Source organism: Protopterus annectens, chromosome 12.part0, assembly GCF_019279795.1.
Source record: "Protopterus annectens isolate FY-2018-M chromosome 12.part0, PAN1.0, whole genome shotgun sequence".
Lineage (NCBI taxonomy): Eukaryota > Metazoa > Chordata > Ceratodontiformes > Protopteridae > Protopterus > Protopterus annectens.
Window position 1 is genome coordinate 1,120,593,089 of NC_056746.1, and position 21,599 is coordinate 1,120,614,687.

The 21,599-nt window shown below is 38.0% G+C and overlaps 1 protein-coding gene across 5 annotated transcripts in view; it reads left to right on the forward strand.

Moving 5' to 3' along the window:
• The window catches only part of ELMO2 (engulfment and cell motility 2), a 1,277,433-nt gene that overhangs the window by 499,027 nt on the left and 756,807 nt on the right, over positions 1 to 21,599 (forward strand). For all 5 annotated transcript variants that reach the window (XM_044090132.1, XM_044090131.1, XM_044090133.1 and 2 more), the window contains one exon: positions 14,889 to 15,026. In XM_044090132.1, coding sequence (XP_043946067.1) covers positions 14,949 to 15,026 — 78 coding nt within the window. In that variant the 5' untranslated portion in view covers positions 14,889 to 14,948. The remainder of the gene's footprint in view (positions 1 to 14,888; positions 15,027 to 21,599) is intronic.

Consider the following 21,599-nt stretch of genomic DNA (forward strand, 5'->3'; position numbering starts at 1 on the left):
AGATGTCTGCAACTATACACTTGTATTTGCAGAACAGCTGTGGTAATAAAATGTCACTGTTTATTAGAATACTTCCTTAACATGGCAGAAAGACAGAGAGGGAGATGTCCTAAGAACACTATTAAAAGGATATGATCAGTATGTTTATCAGCAAGAAGCTGTGGATGTTACCATCATATAAGCATCTTCATATGTTTTATCACCACCCTGTGTGCATCTGCAACATTCAGACATCTTAAGCAGTCACAGTAACTTAGCCCGACTCACAGTTAAAGAAAAACAAAAGAAACTTCAAACAGGACACACTCAAAAAGTATATCCCCACATCACAGAAAACATCCCATATATATATATATATATATATATATATATATATATATATATATATATACATCATAGCACTACAAATGAATTTTAACAAAATTAGAATGAAAAAAGTTAAAAATAAACTAATAAAAAAAGAAGATCCCAGCCACAACCATTGAATTAGAAAATGTCAGTAAGAATGAGACAGAGCACTGCAAATGGACGCCAAATAATTTTTCCTCAGGTAGGTAGTAAATGCTAGAGGTGTGATGGGGAATATACTTCTCAACCTGAAAACATCAAAAATCTGGACAAAGGCCTATGAAAAGTAGGTGCGACTGGCCAAAAATCGGCATACTGATTAACATAAATTTGCATACATAATCATGTAAACCCACCCACTCCATTGGAATTGTGGGATGCCAACACAAAGATTGAAGTCACTAAATAATAATGAATAACAGCATATTCCTCAGCTAATACATAATAATGCAAAAACATGTTATTCTAGCAACTATCTGAACAGCAACAATATTTAAAATCTGTCCCTAATTTTTGGGTCTTTGTTCCATCATTATTTCTGGCTTTGTCCAGATTTCTTTACTCTGAGAGATTGACAGGTATGCACTGGAAGGGTCTGTCATTCTTTAATTAACAATTTTAACAAATATCCATATTAAATAATATGGAATCGTACTTATTAACCAAATAACTCTTTAATGATGTAGAAACTGTTAGTAAGCATGCTGTGAGTTCTACGTTTTGAAGACTGAAGGTTGAGAGCTGTGCCACAATGCCAGACATTATCAGTTTCATGCTTGTTACTCTTCAGAAAACTCTGTTCTTCTATCCATTTTTTAAAATGAATTATAATATTATTAAAAAATTGCCCCTGATATTGTGCCTTTATCCCCCACCACTCCTATTAGTTTTGAATTTTTCAGTGATTCTTGAGCAATGAAGTTGAGGTCAGACATAGCAAAGCTTTGCATTTACGTTCAGCGTTTTCACTCAAAGTAAAAAAAAATGAGTTTTGTAGTGGTACCGACGTTCAAAATAATAAGTAATTATGATGTCTGGGTCTGGCACCGCATCACAGTTTAGTCACTGATTTGTACAAGGGGTTGGAGAGGAGAGAGCACCATCCTGAAGAAAATGAACCAGCATCCCCAAGAATGAGGCAGCTGAATGCATCCGGAACAAAAGTAATCATTAAAGGTTTCTGCTGAGCGGGGAATGCATCAGAATGCCTGTGCAAACTTTCATGGGAGTTCACCGTTTCTCCGGTCAGCAGTAGAATAAGTTTGTGTCCAGGAAGACAACCCTGTTCCTAAATAGTTATTTATCTTCAGTCTGAGAGAGTAAGCTAACCACAGTTTACACTGCACTCTTCTTTGAGCTATCTGCTGCACAAATGCAGGGCAGCAAGTAAGAACCACATGCACAGTAGCCTTGCAGGCTACCAGCACTAACCCATGTTTTGCTTTTCTGCATTTTTCTGTTAAACTCTGGGCCCTGCCACAAACATCCGAAACTGCCACTTCTACTCTAAATCAACCAGATCCTCACCCTGTGCCTCTGACAGCTCAACCCAGGTACCTGTCAGTTGAAGGTCAAATAATTCCAGCAGACTCTCCGTGGCTCAACCATTCCTTGTTACAAATTCCACAGACCCATCAGCCATAATGACTAATACAACTAAACTGAGAGAGTCAGGTGGATTCCAGGCATAGTAAAAAGACTTCTGGGAGATGTAGTCTTCCCACTTCCCAAAAAGAAAGTGTTGAAGTAATTGTACTATCAAGTTTATCTCATTCTTAATAATTAATTACAACACAAAAAGTAATTAGGGAAACAGGTCCCTAGTTAGTAACACTTTTAAACACAATTCGAGAACTGATAGGAAATTATGACGTGATTTTTTTCCTCCGAACTAAGGAGTACAGCAAGGCATCATCCTACATGTATAAAACACCAGACTGCGAACAAACTGACAGAATCTACTTCAGCCTAGAACATTGCATAAGTGGCCCAAATTCAAACTTGAATGACATCAGGTGAAAACGTAAGTAAAGTGAATTAATGTTTCACCTCTGTCCACTACATCCTCTTCTTCTTACGGCTTTTCCCAGTTAGGGGTCACCACAGCAGAACAACGGTCCGCAGAATGATTGGTGTGGAGTTTTACAGTGTTGAGTTGCCCAACCTTCCACAGAGGGCACACACACGCATAGACTCACACCTAGGGCCAATTTAGAGTGTCCAATCCACCTACAGCATGTCTTTGGGATGTGGGAGGAAACCAGAGCACCCGAAGGGAACCTACGCAACCACAGAGAGGACATGCAAACTCTGCACAGAAGGTACCCCAGCTGAGAATGAAACCGGAAAGCCTCTTGCTATGAGGCAGCAATTCTAACCACTGCACCACCATGACCACCCACTGTCAGCTACAATTACACTCATACAAATCTAAGCTTGCGTCCTTAAGTTTATCCCCATTTTAACATGGCTTTGTTTCAATATGGGTAGGGTCGGGCTGGTATACATTGTAAATTTGACTTAGCCACTTAACACTTTACTCACCTTTTCTTAATCAGTACTGTCTCTAATAATATGCTTTTCTTCTTAGATTTTCCACCACACCACCACAGGATTAATCCACAAATGCCTTGTATGTAACACAACACTGCAAATTATGTTTTTCTTTGACTTCTAAAATAGAAACACAAGTACACAATCCAGTAGCCAAATGCCAACCTTACAGCCCCCTTTGGCTCACAACAGTACCTGTTGCAATGAGCCAGGTACTGCCTCATGAAGCTGATGTGTTGTTACGTATGCCCCTGCATGTTAATGACGTTGAAGGATACACTGGCAATGTGTGATGACGTCAGCCATAACTTTTAAATTTATAAACAAAGACAAAAAAAAAAATTGAGAATTGAAGGGTCCACTCGGAAATTCGTGACACCCCGTTATTTTGCTCTCAAAACTGGTAAATACCGAGGCATTTGGTATGGTTGAGAGATATGATGGGGAAGAAAGAGGTTACTGGGAACATATTTTCTGGGAGTGCAATGAGTTGGCAGACTTTAAAAATTCTCTGCAGACTACTCTATCAGAAATGATTTTTTGAGCTGTGATACAGAATCGTAATTGCATAGACATAGTAAGGCCTTGCTAAGTCTAATTATGGTGGCTGCCAAAAAAAAAGGCAGTTACTAGAAAATGGAAATCAAAGTCTAAACCAACTGTACTAGAAGTAGTGAATATAGTAACAGAGATAAAACAACTCGAAATGGGATCTTTAGAAAAGGGTTGGAGCAAATTACATAGAAAAAAATAGAAATTAGGGGAACGGTATATGCAGACAAGGAATGAAGTTTAAAAGAAGGCGGAATTTGAATGAGCTATGTAATGTTTGACTAACAGTGATTGGATAGATTATAAGTGACGTATAATGTTTGCAACTAGAATTATGTCAAAATGATTTGTTTTCATTTATATAAATGTATGATTGCCTATGTCATAAGTGATAATTGAATAAAGATATTTCTTGTTTAATAAAAAAAGAGTGGAACAACCTAATTCCAATTATTTAAACTGTATAACATTAAATTTACTTATAAAATAATGAAATTGATAAAATAATGCATAACTGAATGTCTCATTAGGCTACTAAAATGCAAAAAAATTATATACACTCACAAGACAGCCCATTTATAAAAACATGGAAACCATGTAAGACCCTGTTCAGTAGACAAATTGCACAGTTACTGAATTCCATTGAAATAAATGTAAAACAGTAATTCTGACTAAAACATGGGTAAATGAAGTATGCAGGGGTCTGGTCTGAATGATGCATGAACTATTTTGTGCTATAGGATTGGGGAACTGATCGTTCAATATCCATTTTCTAAGCAACTTTCAAAACCATCCAGCAGCTATGCTTTAATCTGACTGAACCACTACAAGCACCTATGCAGTCTGCAAGTAGCAAAACAACACTACAGTCCCTAACACAAACTGCCTTGATGCTTCCCTGGATAATAACTCTGTATTACCGTGCACTAAGACCTTATGGAAAAATGCCCTAGTATCAATGTGAACCAAGAGTTCCTGTACATTTGTAAAGGCCAGGAGGAATTTGTAGCAGAAATACTATTCTCAACATAATAAATTGACTCAAAACAATGAAGCCTAATTGTGTGAAATTAAAAGCTCATTTTAAAGTGAAGCGTTTTGCTGGTAGAAATGAGGTTCTCAGGATGTGATTTGTGACAAACTGGTGGCTCTTTTCTAGTTAGTGAGACACTTTGCTTCACCTTATACATCAGCCCATGCAAGGCAGTCTACACTGAGCATCACAGCACACTGTATATCACTGCTTTCTCCTTAATTGTTAAGATCAGTGCTAGTAACCGTGACTGCAGATCTTAATACTTATCCAATTAAAGTCTAAGAAATCTCTTGAAGAAAATAGTTAATCCGCAGGCATATATAGCTGTGATTTAATTAGATAAAGTTCATGGTCGATGCTCATGACTAGAGACCTGCAGCATGGATTTGGCTTTCCAGTTGCAGTATAAATGTGACTTGCCAGGGTGTACTTAGCTGTGAATGACATTTAAGCAAATAATCCTGGTATTGTACTCTGTATTTTTACCTGTAATGAACTGGTATGCTACTAAAGGACTTTACATTGACTGAAATCTTGCTGTAAGGAGCAGTAACTTCCATCACGAGTATGAAATCTTAAGTCTAAACTGATCATTTAGAATTCTGTTTCAGTCCCCAAGGCCCAGGTTGAAATACTTTCCTGTGTTTTTTTTTTTTTTTTTTTTTGGAAGCTGGTTATGGAACTTGACAATTCACCTTGGCACTAAGACTGAATAAGTCTGCTTGCTTAAACACAGGAAATTGAAATGCAAGTACACATATTGGTTATATTATTCTATGCTGTCCAATCCATTTGTAGTAGAGAAAGACTTGTACAGCTCAACTATACACAGACATGATATAAACAACAGCTTTTCTAACTAATTGAGATACTAATTTGTTTTTTTTTTACAAAGAAAAGACAGACACATTTGTGATATTAAATTGACCTTGTTATATGCAGTACAGAAAAATGCATGCTCCAATAAAGATTACTTGTGTGTGTATATGTGTGTGGGGGTCTATAAATCTGTATTCATGCATTGCCTCATGTTTCACTCATATCAAGCCTGTGTTATTTTTCTGTTGAGAATTAATTTTTATTTAAATAATTTTTAATTAGGTATAATCTGAGATTGGATATTGTGTGGTATTTCAGTGATTTATAAGGGACTTGTTTGGACCTTTCTTTATACATTGATAAAGGCTTGTGTGGGCCGAAACCGGTCTGTCTACTAATAAAGGTTTATTTTTCTCCCCATTTGGTGCTGGCCATTTGATTTGGGATTTACTGTTCATTTGGGCCTTTGCACCTGCCGTTCGAGCAAAGGTTTTGTTGCTGGTTCTTATTTCTCTGTTGACTCATGAAAATGTATCGTGCTTAATAGTACAGAGGATTTAAAAATCTTGAAGAGTCTATTCACTTTAGCTTTTACTGCAGCACATATATCTCCTGAGTAATGTGTTTTAGTCTATGTATATAATGTGAATACTTTGCTTCCTTTTTATCATCAGGCCTAACAGATATTTTTCTGTCTTGTATATCATGGTTCTAATGGACACAGATGGCTAAGATATATATAGGGTCTCGATCAAAAGAGGAATCCAGGTGTGGTGTTTTCCACCTGCATTACAGGCATCAGGACCAAGAGTTTCGGTGGTATGGTGAGAGCTGTGTTGCTCCCATTCAGCTGTATTTAGTTTTTCAGTCAGTCACATTTCCTAAAATCAGTACATGACAGGAGTGCAACTATGTGTAGTGTATCTCAGCCTCTTCTACTCCAGTCTGGTTCTTGTGTTTCCTTTATCCGTTCTTAAGTCCAGGTCATCAGCACCTCTATTTGGTGTAGCCTTGTCTACATGCAAGCAGCTGGCTTCTCATTACAGCTCCTTGTAGAGTGGTCTAGCTGCCCACATTTGATGGAACAATGCAGACACACCATTGATACATTGTTCTGTTACATATCAGGAATGGGAATGAACAATTGAGTCTTCATGAATAAAAACTCTTCCGAAGGTTTGATTTTAAACAGTGTTTAGAACAATTGCATTTTGATACTCTTTGTCAAACCTTATTTGTATCATTTGCACGAATGAATTTAATATGAGCATGGCTGACACGTGAGATTCAGAATTCAGTCTGTAGTCATGCATTTGGTTATCTCAGTCTCTGTTTCTGTCTGTGACTCTGAGAAAGTAAATTAACTACAGAGCTTCTGGGCCATCCTAACAACTTTAAACAACTAAAAAAAAATGGAACTACATCAACAGGGTCGTTTTACTTTTTTTTCAGAAGCTGGTCTACTGGGTTTGACTATTAGAGCACAGATCGATAATTAGCTGGATGTCTTTTTAGCGCAGTAAAGGGAAGAACAGCTCTGGTCATAAGCAAGAAAAGCTGTAACTTTGTGTTCTCTGCAGAACAATTAAACACCGTATTTTATTTTTCTTTTATCATGGTTACTATAGTAACCACTGAGAAACTGTCACCAAGAAAGGAACATCTTTTTTCAGAACTGCTGTGCATTTTTAGCAATATTAGAAACTGGCCAGTGTAAGTACTGTTGGTTTGCATTAGTCATTCTGCATAGAGTGCACCATACATTCTACACTTAGGGTGCATTTTCTTGCCAGTGGGGTGAAGTATGATCAGTGACTACTTTCTGTGTTCATGGATAGTTGTTACAGGATAGGTTTTCACTATAGAATGGAAATTAATATCAGTTTGTGACCACATTATGAGAGAGATAGAGAGAGATAGAAAAAATCTGCTCTGACAAAAAGAATTCTTGCACAACTGGAGGCCACCATATAACATACTATCTAAACTGGTGTGAATCTGTAGCAGGAAGATCTTGTTAGGCCACTCAGTTTTAATGACTGATTAATCAAAGTAACCAAAGGTGTAGACTTCGCTGGGAGATGAGGAAAAGGGCTAGTTATATGACTTGTCTAGACTGCAGGAAGACATTTGAAGTAATACATCCCCTAGAATATTCATAAACATGTTTGGCTATATAGTCATAGGAATGGGCTAGAAAATTATTCCACATGAAGGAGAAGACCATCACAGTAAATGCAGGATGCTCTGTAAAAAGGAGGTTATAGATACCCATCTGCTCAATATGTCAAGTTTTCTTTTTATTTATTTATTTATTTATTTATTTATTTATTTTTTTACAAATTATGCCACCTAATGGCTAGAAGGAAGTTACATCTCTTTGCAGCTAACATTAACATCTATAGTAACACTAATATGATATATGATCACTGGGTAGAAATAAGGATTTTCATGAGGATTAATGAAGGGTAGTATGAAAGTAACTTTGATTTACTGGAGAGTAGTTACTTTTGGAAACAGTGTAACACGTCTTTTCCTCTGTTGAAACTTGGTTATCCGATGCCCCATTAATACTCAACCCAAACAAAACTAAATTACTCATCTTCCAACCCACAAAACATACTCAAAACAACTCTCACTTTAACATCACAGCAAAAGACAACACCACTATATACCCAACTGAACTCACCAAATTGTTAGGAATGGAAATAGACAATAAACTAAAATTTGACATTCACATATCCATGACCATAAAAAAGTCCACAAAAAACTAGCAGTGTTATACAGAAATAAGCAACTTCTCACCAAAGCAGCAAAGATTTCAATAGCAAATTCCCACCTTATCTCCACCCTATTTTATGCCTCTCCAATATATACCAACCTAAGGCAATGTGATCTAAACAAGCTAGAGACCTGCTACAAAAAAATCGCCACATTCGCCACAGGGGCATCCTACCGTAGTCACCACTGTCTCATACTTGCTGAAATGGGCTGGCTTGAACTCCCTCACCTCCTTCAATGGTATGAACTCTCACTCGTTCACAAACTAGTAAACCATCCACTAAATGTCCCATCCCTCCAGAATCTACTCCAGCCCTAACGCACCACCAGACCACTAAGATCCAGCAACAAAAATCACTTGCAGATCACTAAAGCCAATAACTCTGCTGGTGAAGCACTATTCTCTTGCACCATAGCCAAATTATGGAACTCCCTCCCACCCACAATTACCTCCATACCATCATGCACCCACTTCAAAACTTTACTAAAAGTGCACCTAAAAACATGCTGGCTATGCCCTTGCAACTCCCACTCTTAATATCACCCACCCCATCCAACCACTACCTTTCTTTCCACTCCACTAACTACCTTGATTATAGCAAGCTCAGATGCTCATAAGCCTAGTACTTATTATACAGCAGAAACTTCTTATTGTAACATTTGTTAATGTCTGTTATGTACTTCACAGATAAAGATTCTAGTTGTCTACTGATGTACTATGTTCTTCATCTGTAAATATGTTGTAAGTAATTGCTATGTTAAATTGTTAATCACTATGTAATTCAATGTAACTACTGTCTGTTTATTTTAACTGTGGAGCTTTTCTCCCCGGGCCTCCGCTGAAAATGGACCTATGTCCAGTCGGACACTCCCGGTCAGCAAATGTAAATAAATAAATAAATAAATGATGTTGGAACTACCCCATCAACTAACACATACACAATTTTTTACTACCTATAAAATTATCCAGCATGCATCTGCTTGTCCAACACTAAATATAAAATACCCTTCTATACAACAATGTTCCCAGTTGGTCATTAGGATCTAATGACCAAAAACTCCTGTCTGTTTACAAACCTATCAAATCTGCTGAGCTGGTCTGCACTCATACCATGTTGCTAAGGCCTGGAACGCCTTACCTGTATCCATGTGGTCAATACCCTCCCTCCCGTCCTTTAAAGCCATTTTGAAAGACTTGCTAACCAAATGCTCCGTTCTTGCTCAACCCCAGGATAAACTGTATCCCTAAATATGAGCAAGTACCTCTTCATACTGTACACCTCCTTACTCCCCTTCTTACTTCAATCAATTTATATGCCCTGATCTGTGTCTAAATATGCCATGGCTCTGTTTTTTCCTCTTACTGCATATCACAGTTCCTGTTTATATTAAACCAACTTATCTTTAATTTCTCTAAACTGGCAAAAAAATCTCTAAATATTAAATAATTGTAATATAGTTTTTATCTTTTATTAAGCAATGTTTTCACATTGTCTAATTTGCTAGAATTATTTAAACTGTAGATGTTTTTGTACTATTTTTGAAGACTTTAATATTAATTGTTCTAAAAATGTTTTTTTTAATAATTTGTGTTTTTCCCCCTAAGTCTCCACTGAAAATGGGCATATTTTCCTGGTGATCAAATGTCAGTAAATAAATACATAAATAAAATGCTTAAACTTGAAAAAGGGTTCTGAAAATACTCATCTTGGGCAGCTTATAAATAGGTGTGGTATGTAAAAAAAATGTGAGGAGGTCTCAAGGGAGAATATGACCCTTACTGTTCATCCTGTTTTTGCTTGGAACATCTAAATGGCATGAGAGGTACAACATGTGACTTTCATCCTCTAATGCAGGCTTCTTAAGAGTCCATGTCTATATGCCTGTTTCATAGAGACCCAGGGGCATCCGGCTTGAGGTCAGTAGGCTTCCAAAATGTTCTTTTGTTCTTTAGATAAGGCAGATTCTCCAGATATTCCATGAAGTATGACCAAGATGTCTCTTCACATTTCTTCTCTATGGAAGATTTTGATGACAGGTCAGTTTTTCTATTTCATCCAAAAACGACCCTAAGATTAGTAAAGTCTTGCACATGAGGAAGGAAACAGGTAATTGGACTTTCCATAAACTTTTTCCCTGCAGAAGAGACTTCAGGCTGCCCGTCAATCTCAGCAAACATCCTCTTTGGTGGTCCCCCTTTTGGCCAGTTTTACTGATGTAGCAGTGAAGGCACTTTGGAGTAATTTAGTCACTGTGGCCTCTTGTCCAAGAAAGTTGAACAGCATCTTTGGACCCCCACCAGGTATTGCTCAGCAGAGTCTCCCAGGCCATATATGACTTCTCTGCAACCAACTTAAGCAGAACCCCCACTTCTCAGTCTCAATCTCTCCATCCCCTTCATAAAGATCCTAAGGCTCTTGATATTCTGGGAAAACAGAGTGTTGTGTCCTCCACATTGTATTTCAGGCTTCTGAATTATTACATACCGATGCCTTGTTTCCTCTGGGCATTTTGGATGAAATATTGCAGTCTACCAAGAGTCTAGCTTGAGGAGTAGCTTCTCAGTCAGGCTTTCACATTATCCGCAGTCAGCAGTTTGATAGTTTGAGCTGCATTTCATGACACAGAAGGAGATGCCAGCGTAGCAGGATCAGTTATGCGTTGGCTCTCCAATTTCTGCCTTACAACCTTAGCTGAATATATTAAAGCAGCATTTAGAGATGCACTGTTTAAGAGACCTTTGCTGTTTCTGTCTGAAATTGATCATAATCTCCAGGATTTGAAAGACTGTGGGCAGGCCTGTTCAGCTGCTGGGGTTACCTTTCATTCTCCTTTGCATTCATTTTCTAAGGCTAATAGGATCCAGGAGAAAGACAGTTTTTCTATATACGTCATGGAGCCTTAGCAGCAGAACACTAGATTTGGTCAGGCTTATTTTCCCAAATTCCAGCAACATCACTGGTGTCAGCATACTAGCGGTCAGTGTTCTCAGAGATGCTGACATCCATCTTAGTGGGGTACTCAGTGTTCCAGGCTCTTACTTTGAACATCTTCCTGTTTGCAGTCAGTGTTATGTTTGCTGTCCACTTCTGTCAATGGTGCAAGATATCCAAGGAGGGGTGCATAAGGGACATTAAAAAAAATTATTTCATTCTGCCAGATCCACACCAAAATAACCATCCTTACCTTTTCCAGACATACCACCCTTTCAGAAAGTTCAAGTAAGGTAGAAGGCACAACAACCTTGTCTAAGAAGAGCCATCCAAGAGATCCCAGCTGACAATCAAGGACAAGGATACTATTCCATATTTTCTTCAGTTCCCAGAAAGGCTGCAGAACCTCAGGCCCATTGTAGATCTCAGAAGTGTAAACACCTTCATCCCAAAAATAGCCTTTCTGCATGGTCACACTGCAGCCCACCCTTTCCCATGTGTATCCAGTGGAAACTGTGTGTGCTCTTTTTATTTATTTATTTATTTGGCATTTGTTGAGTGGGATAGTCTGGCTGAGGTAGTGCCATTTTTCAGTGGAGGCCCAGGGAATAAAGCTCCACAGTGAAATAAACAATAAAAATTATAGTGTTGAAGTAGAATACAATAAAAATATATACACAAATTTAGTCTAGGAGATGTCCCTTCTAGTACAAGTAAGAGAAATCTGAAAAGAAAACAAGAGGACTAGAATGGTAAGTATTTATGTGGGTAGTGACAAAAGCAGTCAAAAAAGGAAAAAATGCAGTTTGGATTATACTCAGTAGACAACTGTACGTATAAGGGTATTTAGTTTTATAATAGCTGGGCTGTCAGGATGTTAATTAAAAGCAGTTGCAGAACGTATACAGCATATTACTGTAAGTGAAGAGGTGAAGCTCCAGGATCATTATCTGCATATATTGATTGCCAAAGTCTCAAGGAATTTCCAATGCTTCTGAATGCTGGTCAGTGACTGCCAGTTTTGGACCCTGCCATGTGATCTTTCCTCTGCTCTTTGGAAGTATACTTAAAAGAGGCTTAGTGGCTGCTTATCTCCACCTTTGGGCCATCACAGTGTTTTCTTACATTAGCAGCTGAGCCCTTATGTCACCTATGAGGGATAGTTTCATTCAGCACAGGGGACTTCTGCTCCATTTGTTTCTCAGTCTGGGGGTCACCATCCGTCTAACAAATTCACAGCTCAAGCTAATGACCTGTGCATAGGAATTATGGTAAGTGGCAAGAAACATTGAGTTTATTTACCTCTGGACAGAATGCAAAATGTCCTGCAGTCAGTCTCATTGTTGGTCTCACAATGCCATGTACCAGCAGATCTGTGCATCTAAATTATGACTCATGGTTGCCATGGTGCTGGTAACACCTCATGCCAGACTAAGTATGAGTGCCTTGGAAAGGACACTCTTGACCTTGTGGATAAAGGTCTCCTGTCTTCTGGAGAAGCCATTCTGATTCTCTAATGTATGTTGCCAGAGTTTGCTTTGGTGGATTCAGTTGGACAATCTTCTTCACACAAGCCTTTGATTGTTCCCACACTGTTGTTCACAGTTACTATGAATGCCTCTTTCTTAGAGTGTGTGTGCCTGAGTGTGCATGTGTGTTTGTGTGTGTGTGTGTGTGTGTGTGTGTGTGTGTGTGTGTGTGTGTGTGTGTGTGTGTGTGTGTGTGTGTGTGTGTGTGATGTCCATCTGCTGTAATATTTAATAGCATTTTGGTGGCAGCAGTAAGAGGACCTCTGTGATCTTTTATATGGTGGACCTGGAAGAGCTTAGTGAGCTGTAAACTTAATAGCATACTTGTGTAAAACCACCATGGGGGTGAGTAGTAATGACCTTCATGACCTTTCACTGTACTTACAATTCTTTCTTTTTGAACCTTCACTGAGAGAGATGATAATAGAGCTTCAAGTTGTCTGAGAAAGGTGACTTCACCTTCACTTAAAAGAATTCTTAACAGAACCTTTGTCAGCTTTTGAGTGTGAGTGCATGCGTGTGTGTGCATTCACAAATTTGTGTGTGCATGCACGATTGTGTGTACTGTATGTGTGTTTAAAGGGACTATAAAGGATTTTCTTCACAATAATGTAGTTAGTATTAACACCACCAAAAAGCCTGATATCATACAGGATGTATCTTCTGAACATTTGATGATGTTGCACGTCAGATTCCTTAGTTATACCCAATAACAATGAGCTGTCTTGGGAGAGATCTCGGCATGTTCAAAAATGTTTATGTTTTCTGTTGTTTTCTTTGTTTCAAAGGTGCGTGCGTGCACACACATACACACACACACACACACACACACACACACACACACACACACACACACACACGCACGCACGCACATGCACACACACAGGCACACACACTCACACATGCACATACAAACACACACACACACACACACACACACACACACACACACACACACACACACACACACACACACACAAAATCACATAGCACATTTGTTAATTTCATAACCAGCTAGCTGTTATGTTTCAGATTATACATGTAGTCCAAAGGTAAAAAATACGAATGAATATGTGGTTCAGGGAGCATTGACATAGATAAAGTGCCTGTGGTTATTTGATTCATTGTAGCTTCGCCTCATTGACTGTCATGACAAGTTCCATCTGCAACGTATTAGTGCTTCCTAAAAAAGTCTCTAGATGTGTGGGCTGGATGTCAGCTTTGAAACAAAAATGCTGGTAATATTTCAGAACAGCCTTGCAGTTGTACACACTTGTTTGCCTGCCTTATCAGAGTATTAAGACATGCTGAGAAGAATTTTCTTTCTTCTAGCCTCTCTGTAATAGCTAATTAATGTAGGGAGAAGATAAAGATTTTTATATTGCTACTTGAGTAATTTGTTTTGCTGCAGCTGCAGTTTGGACAAGCATTACACAGGCAAGTGTGGCAGAGGCCTTTTCGTATTGTCAGAGAGAGATGGCATTAGTTCTGGATGCTGAGTGTTTTGCCTTTAAGGACCCATGCCGTGCTTGCAGTGAAAAGTTCAATGAATGTAGTTCTTTAGAAGGCTGAATCAGCAGCATTTTCAGGCGTGACTTTACATTTGTGGTAATGCTTGATCGAGAAAGGTAGACTGCAGACCAAACTTCCCCACTAATGCTAACCAAAAAAAAAAAAAAAGGAAGGAGTTAAGCCATGTGAGATGCAGATTAATTTTAACAAATTTCTTGTAATGTGTGGTAGTAGATAATTTTGTAGAATTCGGTCGGAGGTAAAACTTCATTCTGTACATACCCGATGGAACCATTTACAATGCTGTTAAACAAGCTGTCTTATTCTTCTTCCTTTTGCTTCTGTCCTTTTACTGCTGGTGAAAAGTGGAGCAAACGGTACTAGAATTCAAAATCCTTCATTTATTCTCAAGGAGAAATAGTTGCAGGTTCATTTACTACTAATGAATATTTGTTGCTTAAAGCATTAGAGACAAACACCGTATGTGAGTTTGCTAGTATGATGCAATGCCGACTGATGTAGTCATCTCCATAGCATGCCAGGATAGAGTGAGTGGTATGATGCAATGCAGACAGATGCATTTATCTCCATAGCATGGCAGGATTGAGTGAATGGGAAATTGTTCCATTTGGGCTGTGTTAAACACTTCTTCTGCAGAACCAGTTTAATGCCATTATGTGCAGCATGAGTTAACTTTGTTCTAAAAATGGTGAGGAACTCAAACAATGGGTATCTCAGTTTGCAAATGGTACCAGACTTTGTGAATGTGGACACATTGTTTTTATTTTTGACTGATGCATTTTGGTACTTCTCCCCTTCCTATAGGTTTGTTAGAGGGAGACTCATTAACTCTGAACTGACGGAGAGAAGAGGTGCTGTTTTTCAATGCCACCACCGTCCGATATTGTGAAAGTGGCCATTGAGTGGCCAGGGGCCAATGCTCAACTTATTGAAATCAATCAGGTAAGCCACCCCAGCTTTTACATACTGTGATTCATGTCTGTGCTTTCTTGTGATATCTGTCTAAGTGTAAAATCATTTAATGTATTTGAGTCACATGTCATGTCTACCAGGTGACAGCCTAGTAACTAACTCTACCCCATTGTCAACATCCAGGAGAGAGATAACCTCCAGCGAGGTATGCTGGCAGTGGTCCTGTGGTCATCTGTCTGCCATGGCCATTTGTTTAATTGAAATAGCCTGTTTTGTACAGGGTTGCTTCAGTCATGTATTACAACAGATTCCACAGCACTGTTTCAGAGGATGAAGGTTCTCTCTCTCTCTCTCTATCTCTCTCTCTCTCTCTCGCTCTCTTTTTTTTTCTGTCTGTATCACAATTTCCCTCATGCATAGAGAATGCAATAATTAGGTCTGGCAAAGTTCTCATGGTATTGACAATGCAGGTAAGAGGTGATAAACGGTAGATCATTTGGGTAACAATATTACATTACATGGTGTAAAAAGATTAATTAAGTGTGATATGTTTCCTTATTTGCAATTACCAGTTTCCTGTACTTGTAGGATAGACTGTTGGTGACTGCATAGGAAAAAATAACTTTGTTATACATTTGCTTTAGGCTAACTGTAGCTTACCTGTCAAGATATGAAATAAGTTAAAAATGTGCACAGCAAAGAAATCTGATTATGTAGTTATCTCTGGCAACAGTTTAACCAGGTTGTAAACTTTGGAGTAGAAAACATTTAACTTATATGGATGGAGAGCAAAGTTAATTCCAGTCCTTTATCTTATCGAAGTTAATGCTGAAGCTGGGAATCAGAACTGCGTATGCAAGAGGAAAAGTGCTTATATAATATCTTTTACGGTCGTACTGAATTTTGTTGACTCCAGCTTTGGTTGACACCTGTTTAGACAACTAAATATGGTGGACTATACAGATGGTTGGCAGATGTGTGAGATCAGATCCCCTTCAGAAGCTCTAAGTTTCAAAACTTCGAACTTCAAATGGCTGAGACCATAAGATCGAAGTTTTGAAACTTCAAATGTTTTGAATTGCGATCGCGTACAGTGCAAAACAGGACATTTACCATTTTCCTCACTATAGTGTGATCTTGGAGTTGGTATATTTATTTAGCAGGGGGGGTTTGCCCCCCCTGCAAAAATGTAAAAAAAATTGTTTTTGTTTTTATTTTACTTTAATTACATTTTCAAGTTTCAAAATTTCAGTCTTATGGTCTCAGCTGTTTGAAGTTCGAATTTTTGAAACTTCGAGCTTCTGAAGTAGATCTGTGAGATCACACATTTCTTGGGTTTGGAAAATATGCCCTTTTCCTGGCATTGTGCTATCTCGGACTTAAAATACGCATACATTATATATGTGTGTGTATATATATATATATATATATATATATATATATATATATATATATATATATAATATTATTTATTTATTTATTTATTTATATATTTATACTAATTAGCAGGGAGTGGGAAGGGGCACATCCCTGCTCCCCCATGGGGTTCTTGCCCCTTGCAAAAAAATGTTTATCTATTTTTTTTTTTACTTTTATTGTGCATACACTGACTCTGTTGCTTGGTATATTAGAATATCAATTGCTAATATCTTGACTCTAACCTGGCACCTGAGACTTGTCTAACAATTTACATTATAGGGCACTGCTTTTACATGGTGCAGTGAGTCAGCAGGTAGGCCATTTCACATTAATTACCTTAAATCAGTGTGGCATATGCTTGTGCAGGGAGGTCAGCATCAGAAATACAGTCATATGTCTCCATCACATATCCCTATATATGTCTGTGCTGCTAAACAGAGAGCTTGGAGATGGATTTTTCCCGGCCTGCAGCATATGTTTCTCCATTAATGTTTGAAATCTGAACAAGCCCTGAGAAAAGAGAGCGAGGATGAACTCACTGCTAGCAACTGTATCTGCTTTCTGGGCTGCTCTTCAAGCTTAGGTGACTAGCAACAAGGCCCAATGCTGTAGTCCCTTGCAACTGATCTAGTTAAATACAATATATTTCCTAATCTGCTGTATATATTAAATAAATAGCAGGACTCGGAAAGAGAGACTGAAGACCCAGCTGGACTTATACCATCAAAATTACAGATAGCGATATCTTAAGTATGTGGTGGGAAGGACTCTGCAGAACTGCAACATTCATACAATGAATAATGTCTGCATATTGTAGGTGAAGGTGGGCACAACAAACACTGTGCAGATTTGTATATGTATTAATCCCTGTTTTCTTGTTTTTCATGTTAACCAGGTTATTCTACTAGGTAAAATGAATGACATTCATTGATGGCATCTTTGGATGCGTTGTACTTGTGTTAATATTTGTGAAGTTTGGATAATATTTGTGGACATCATATACCATGATCATTGTACATACATGAGTGACAAGCACTTTGTATATACAGTACATAGTAGCTACCAGTATTTTAAGCAGACAATGCACATTTGTCAGAAATTTGGCAAAGTAAATTAACCAGGGCTAGGGGGCGGCCACAGTGGTGCAGCAGTTAGCATTGCCACCTCACAGCAAGAGGTTCTCCGGTTCACTTCTCGGCTGGGGTGCCTTCTTTGTGGAGTCTGCATGTCCTCCCTGTGGTCGCGTGGGTTTCCTCAGAGTGCTCCGGTTTCCTCCCACATCCCAAAGACATTCTGTAGGTGGATTGGGCACTCCAACTTGGCCCTAGGTGTGAGTGTGTGCGTGTGTGTGCCTTCTGTGGAAGGTTGGGTCTCAGGCTGGCAACTCGACACCATAAAACTTCACTGCCAGTCATGAACGGACTGGTGATCCGCTGTGTCAACCCCTAACCGGGATAAGCTGAAAGGAGATGATGATGATGATTATGATGAAATTAACCAGGGCTAGAACTTCATTACACAGAAAGTCTAATAATGCAAACTGGTGACTCTAAGTAGGTATGGGAATACATTTACCCTGACCTGTATTATAAAGCATTGAACAGAAGTAGAGTTCTCTGCAGTAGTGGTTCCATTTATTTTCTTTTCTTTTGTTGATAAGGATAGTCTGATTGGCCAAGACCCATTTTCACTGGAGGCCCAGGGAGAAAACCTCCTCATTACTTTACATATGTTACAGGTATTAAGAGTTTTAGAATAATGTTAAGCATATAGATAGGATCAAAAGGAGAAATAATTCCACATTAGATTACATATGGTATAGGCATTAAGATTACAAAATCTTTTTTTATACATAATTATAAATGCCAGGGAGGAAAAAGCAATAGTGTGGAAACTGAGTTTGTAAGGAGACAGTAGTTACGTAGGAGAGGTGAGACAGAGAAAAAGTTGTTTTAGAGGTAACATGAAGTAAAGGTGTAATAGAAAAGTAGCGTGAAGTGAAAACTTATGAGATAGACAGAGTTGTAGTGATAGTTGGAGAAGTTTGTGCGATAGCTAGAGAGAGATAGATAGATAGATAGATAGATAGATAGATAGATAGATAGATAGATGGATGGATGGATAGATAGATAGATAGATAGATAGATAGATAGATAGATAGATTATAGACTGGCGCCCTACAGTGTGTCTAGATGAGGAAAAGAAGAGAAAGGGAAGTTGGGGTGGGTAATAGAAGTAGTAAGAGTTACAAAGACTGTTATGAGTATTTGTGTGGGTAGGTGTAGCTGGGTTTTGTTTATGAAAGTAGACAACTACCGTTTAGGTGTTTTGTTGAGTTCGATTTTGAAAGTTATTAGTTTGTCTGCTAGTATGAGTGTGAGAGCAATGGAGTTCCACATTTTGTAGATCTAGCTAGAATATATAGAGTCTCCTGCATTGTTACTGGATTTGGTTGTAATCAAGAGGGATTTGTCAGTGGATCCCAGGTCTCCAGTACGGGAATAGTGTTGCATTATGTTGTGGAGAGCATTTCTCTGGCATGTAAATGAGTTTATAGGCAGTGACTAGTTGGGATTATGATAAGTAATTAGGTAGCTGTAGTCAGTTTAATTCTTTCAATGTAATGCAGTGGTAGGTTTTATATGATGTAACAGTGGCAAATTTGGATATTTTATTGTAACAGGCCTCTTGTTTTAGCACATTGATGTTATTCAGGTTAGTAATAATTGATGAAACATATAGAAGACATGGGAATAAGATAGATGCTATGGGTTATCTAGCAGCGTCGGTAAGATATGGCTAGGCCCTGTGTAAGGGATCTTAGTTTCATGTGAGTTTTCTTTTTTTTTTTTGATGACTTGAAGCAGTTGTTGGAAAAATTTTAGTTTGTCATCAAGTAGGACACCAAATAATTTATTTTGAAGGACTGCTTCAATTTTGGTGTTGTTGGCTGAGTGGATATAGAAGGAATATTTTAGTTCTGGATATATTTTTATTTATTTATTTATCTATTTTTTGTGAGTAAAGAGCATTGCTTAGTTTTGTTTGGATTTAGGGATATGTGTGAATTTGCTAACCAAGATTCTATGGCAGAGAAAGAAGGTGAGTTGATTTATTGAAATATGGGGAGGGATTGGGTTGAGCAGATGAACATAGAACTATCTGCGTATTGCACAATAGTGGCAAGATTGGTTGCAGTGTGGAGTTTATTCGTGAATATGTTAGTGACTTTTAAAAAACATGAAATGCATTGTTGCAATTTGTCAGCTTGTTGTCCATTTGTTGGATAGCTGTGGCACCAGAGCAGGGATGTTTAAGTAAGTTCAAGAGATGACAGTTCCAGGAGGAGGTTTTGATGGGAAATGGTTTTGAAGGTTTTTAACGGGTCTCTTACTACATTTAGGCATAAGGCTGTGAGCATTTAAGTAAGTTTTATGTTGTAGTGGTTTGACTGAGGCCTTCAGTCTACACTTGCATACTGTGCAACTGTGGGCAAGCCACTTGGCTAACCAGTTCATTATACTGGAAAGTAAGCTTGTGTTATTTGTGGGCTTACCCAATTAACTGATGAGTTATTTACACTTGTGCTTTTATGACATGTAGCCATGTGTAATCCATACCAGTATTTTATCTATTACTGTGTTTGGATGTTGAATTACAGGGTATAGACTGTCCATTGTATTTGTCCAGTAACAGTTCAGCAGTGTTTGATTTAAGTGTTGCAGAATTGGCAGATTGTAAAAGAGATAAAGATCAACTAATGCCACAGCTAAACATGGATAGGGACTGCTTTTAAAAATCCTCACTATTATCACTCATCAGCAAACACAAATACAAACCCAATCAGCTGAATGGAACTTGCAGAAGAAATCAGAACAAATGACAGAAAACAGAGTTCTGACCATGAAATAAAAAATTTAATGTGCAAAGCTTTCGAGCATAAAGCTCTTTTTCATTACAATTGAATTAGATTGAAATAGCACTGTGGGGAAGAACATCTCATTCTTTTTTTAAACACCTTTACTGAATTATCACTTGTGAGATAGGCAAATGTATACTTGTATAAAAGTAATCAAACTGTATTAACAAGTTCACGTTTACAAACATACTTCAGATATTTATTCCTATATATCATATAACCTAAGCAACATTACATAAATTATTCAGTTCCTGCCCCCCCCCCTTTTTTAAACAAGAAACATCTTTATTAAACCATCACCTATGACATAGGCAATCAGACATTTATATAAATGAAAACAGACCAGGACGACACAATCCTAGTAGCAAGCATTTTACATCACAAACCATACTGACACACTCCCAGCTGCAGACATTTTACTTCACTTATAATCTACCCAATGATTTTTACTTAAACATTACATAGCTCATTTAAGTTCTGCCCTATTTTTAAACCTCATTCCTCCCCTATATGTATTGTTCCCACAATTCCCATTTTTCCTATGTAGTTTGCGCCTACTTTTTTCCAAATATCTCGGTTCCAGATGTTTTATCTCTTACTGTATTCACTACTTCTAGTATAGCTGGTTTAGATTTTGATTTCCATTTTCTAGTAATTGCTTTTTTTGGCAGCCACCAGAATTAGACACAGCAAGGTCTTAACCGTGTTTAGACAGTTCTGATTCTGTTTCATAACTCAGAAAAATCATCTTCCTCATCACACCAGTCTGTCCCCACAGCATTTCCAACAGTGCCTCTCAGAGGGAAGTCTTAAAATCTGCCAACTCACCGCACTCCCAGAAAATATGTTCCCAATTACCTCTTTCGTCTGCTGTCACACCTCCAACATTCACTGTCTAAATGAGGACAATTACTCTGGAGTCTACTTGGAGTATAAAAATATCTAAGTAAACATTTCCAAGCAAAAATCCTAAACCTTCTCGACTTTGTTGTATGTCTGGGAGACATACATACATCTTCCCATTATTTATTTATTTGTGAATTGCGTATCTCTCTTCCCAATCCTTTCTAATCTCCTCTGATTGATTCTTATAATTATCTTGCAGTATTTTATATCCTGTACTAATTATTTCTTTTTTTAAATGGCAGCTTCTGTTTTAGATTCCACTAAAAAACTCTACCAGTGCTGGTCTTTCATTTAGGACCCCCTCCTATTTCTTTCTCTTTGCCTATACTCTGATATCAGTCTTTGATAGGAGAATATCT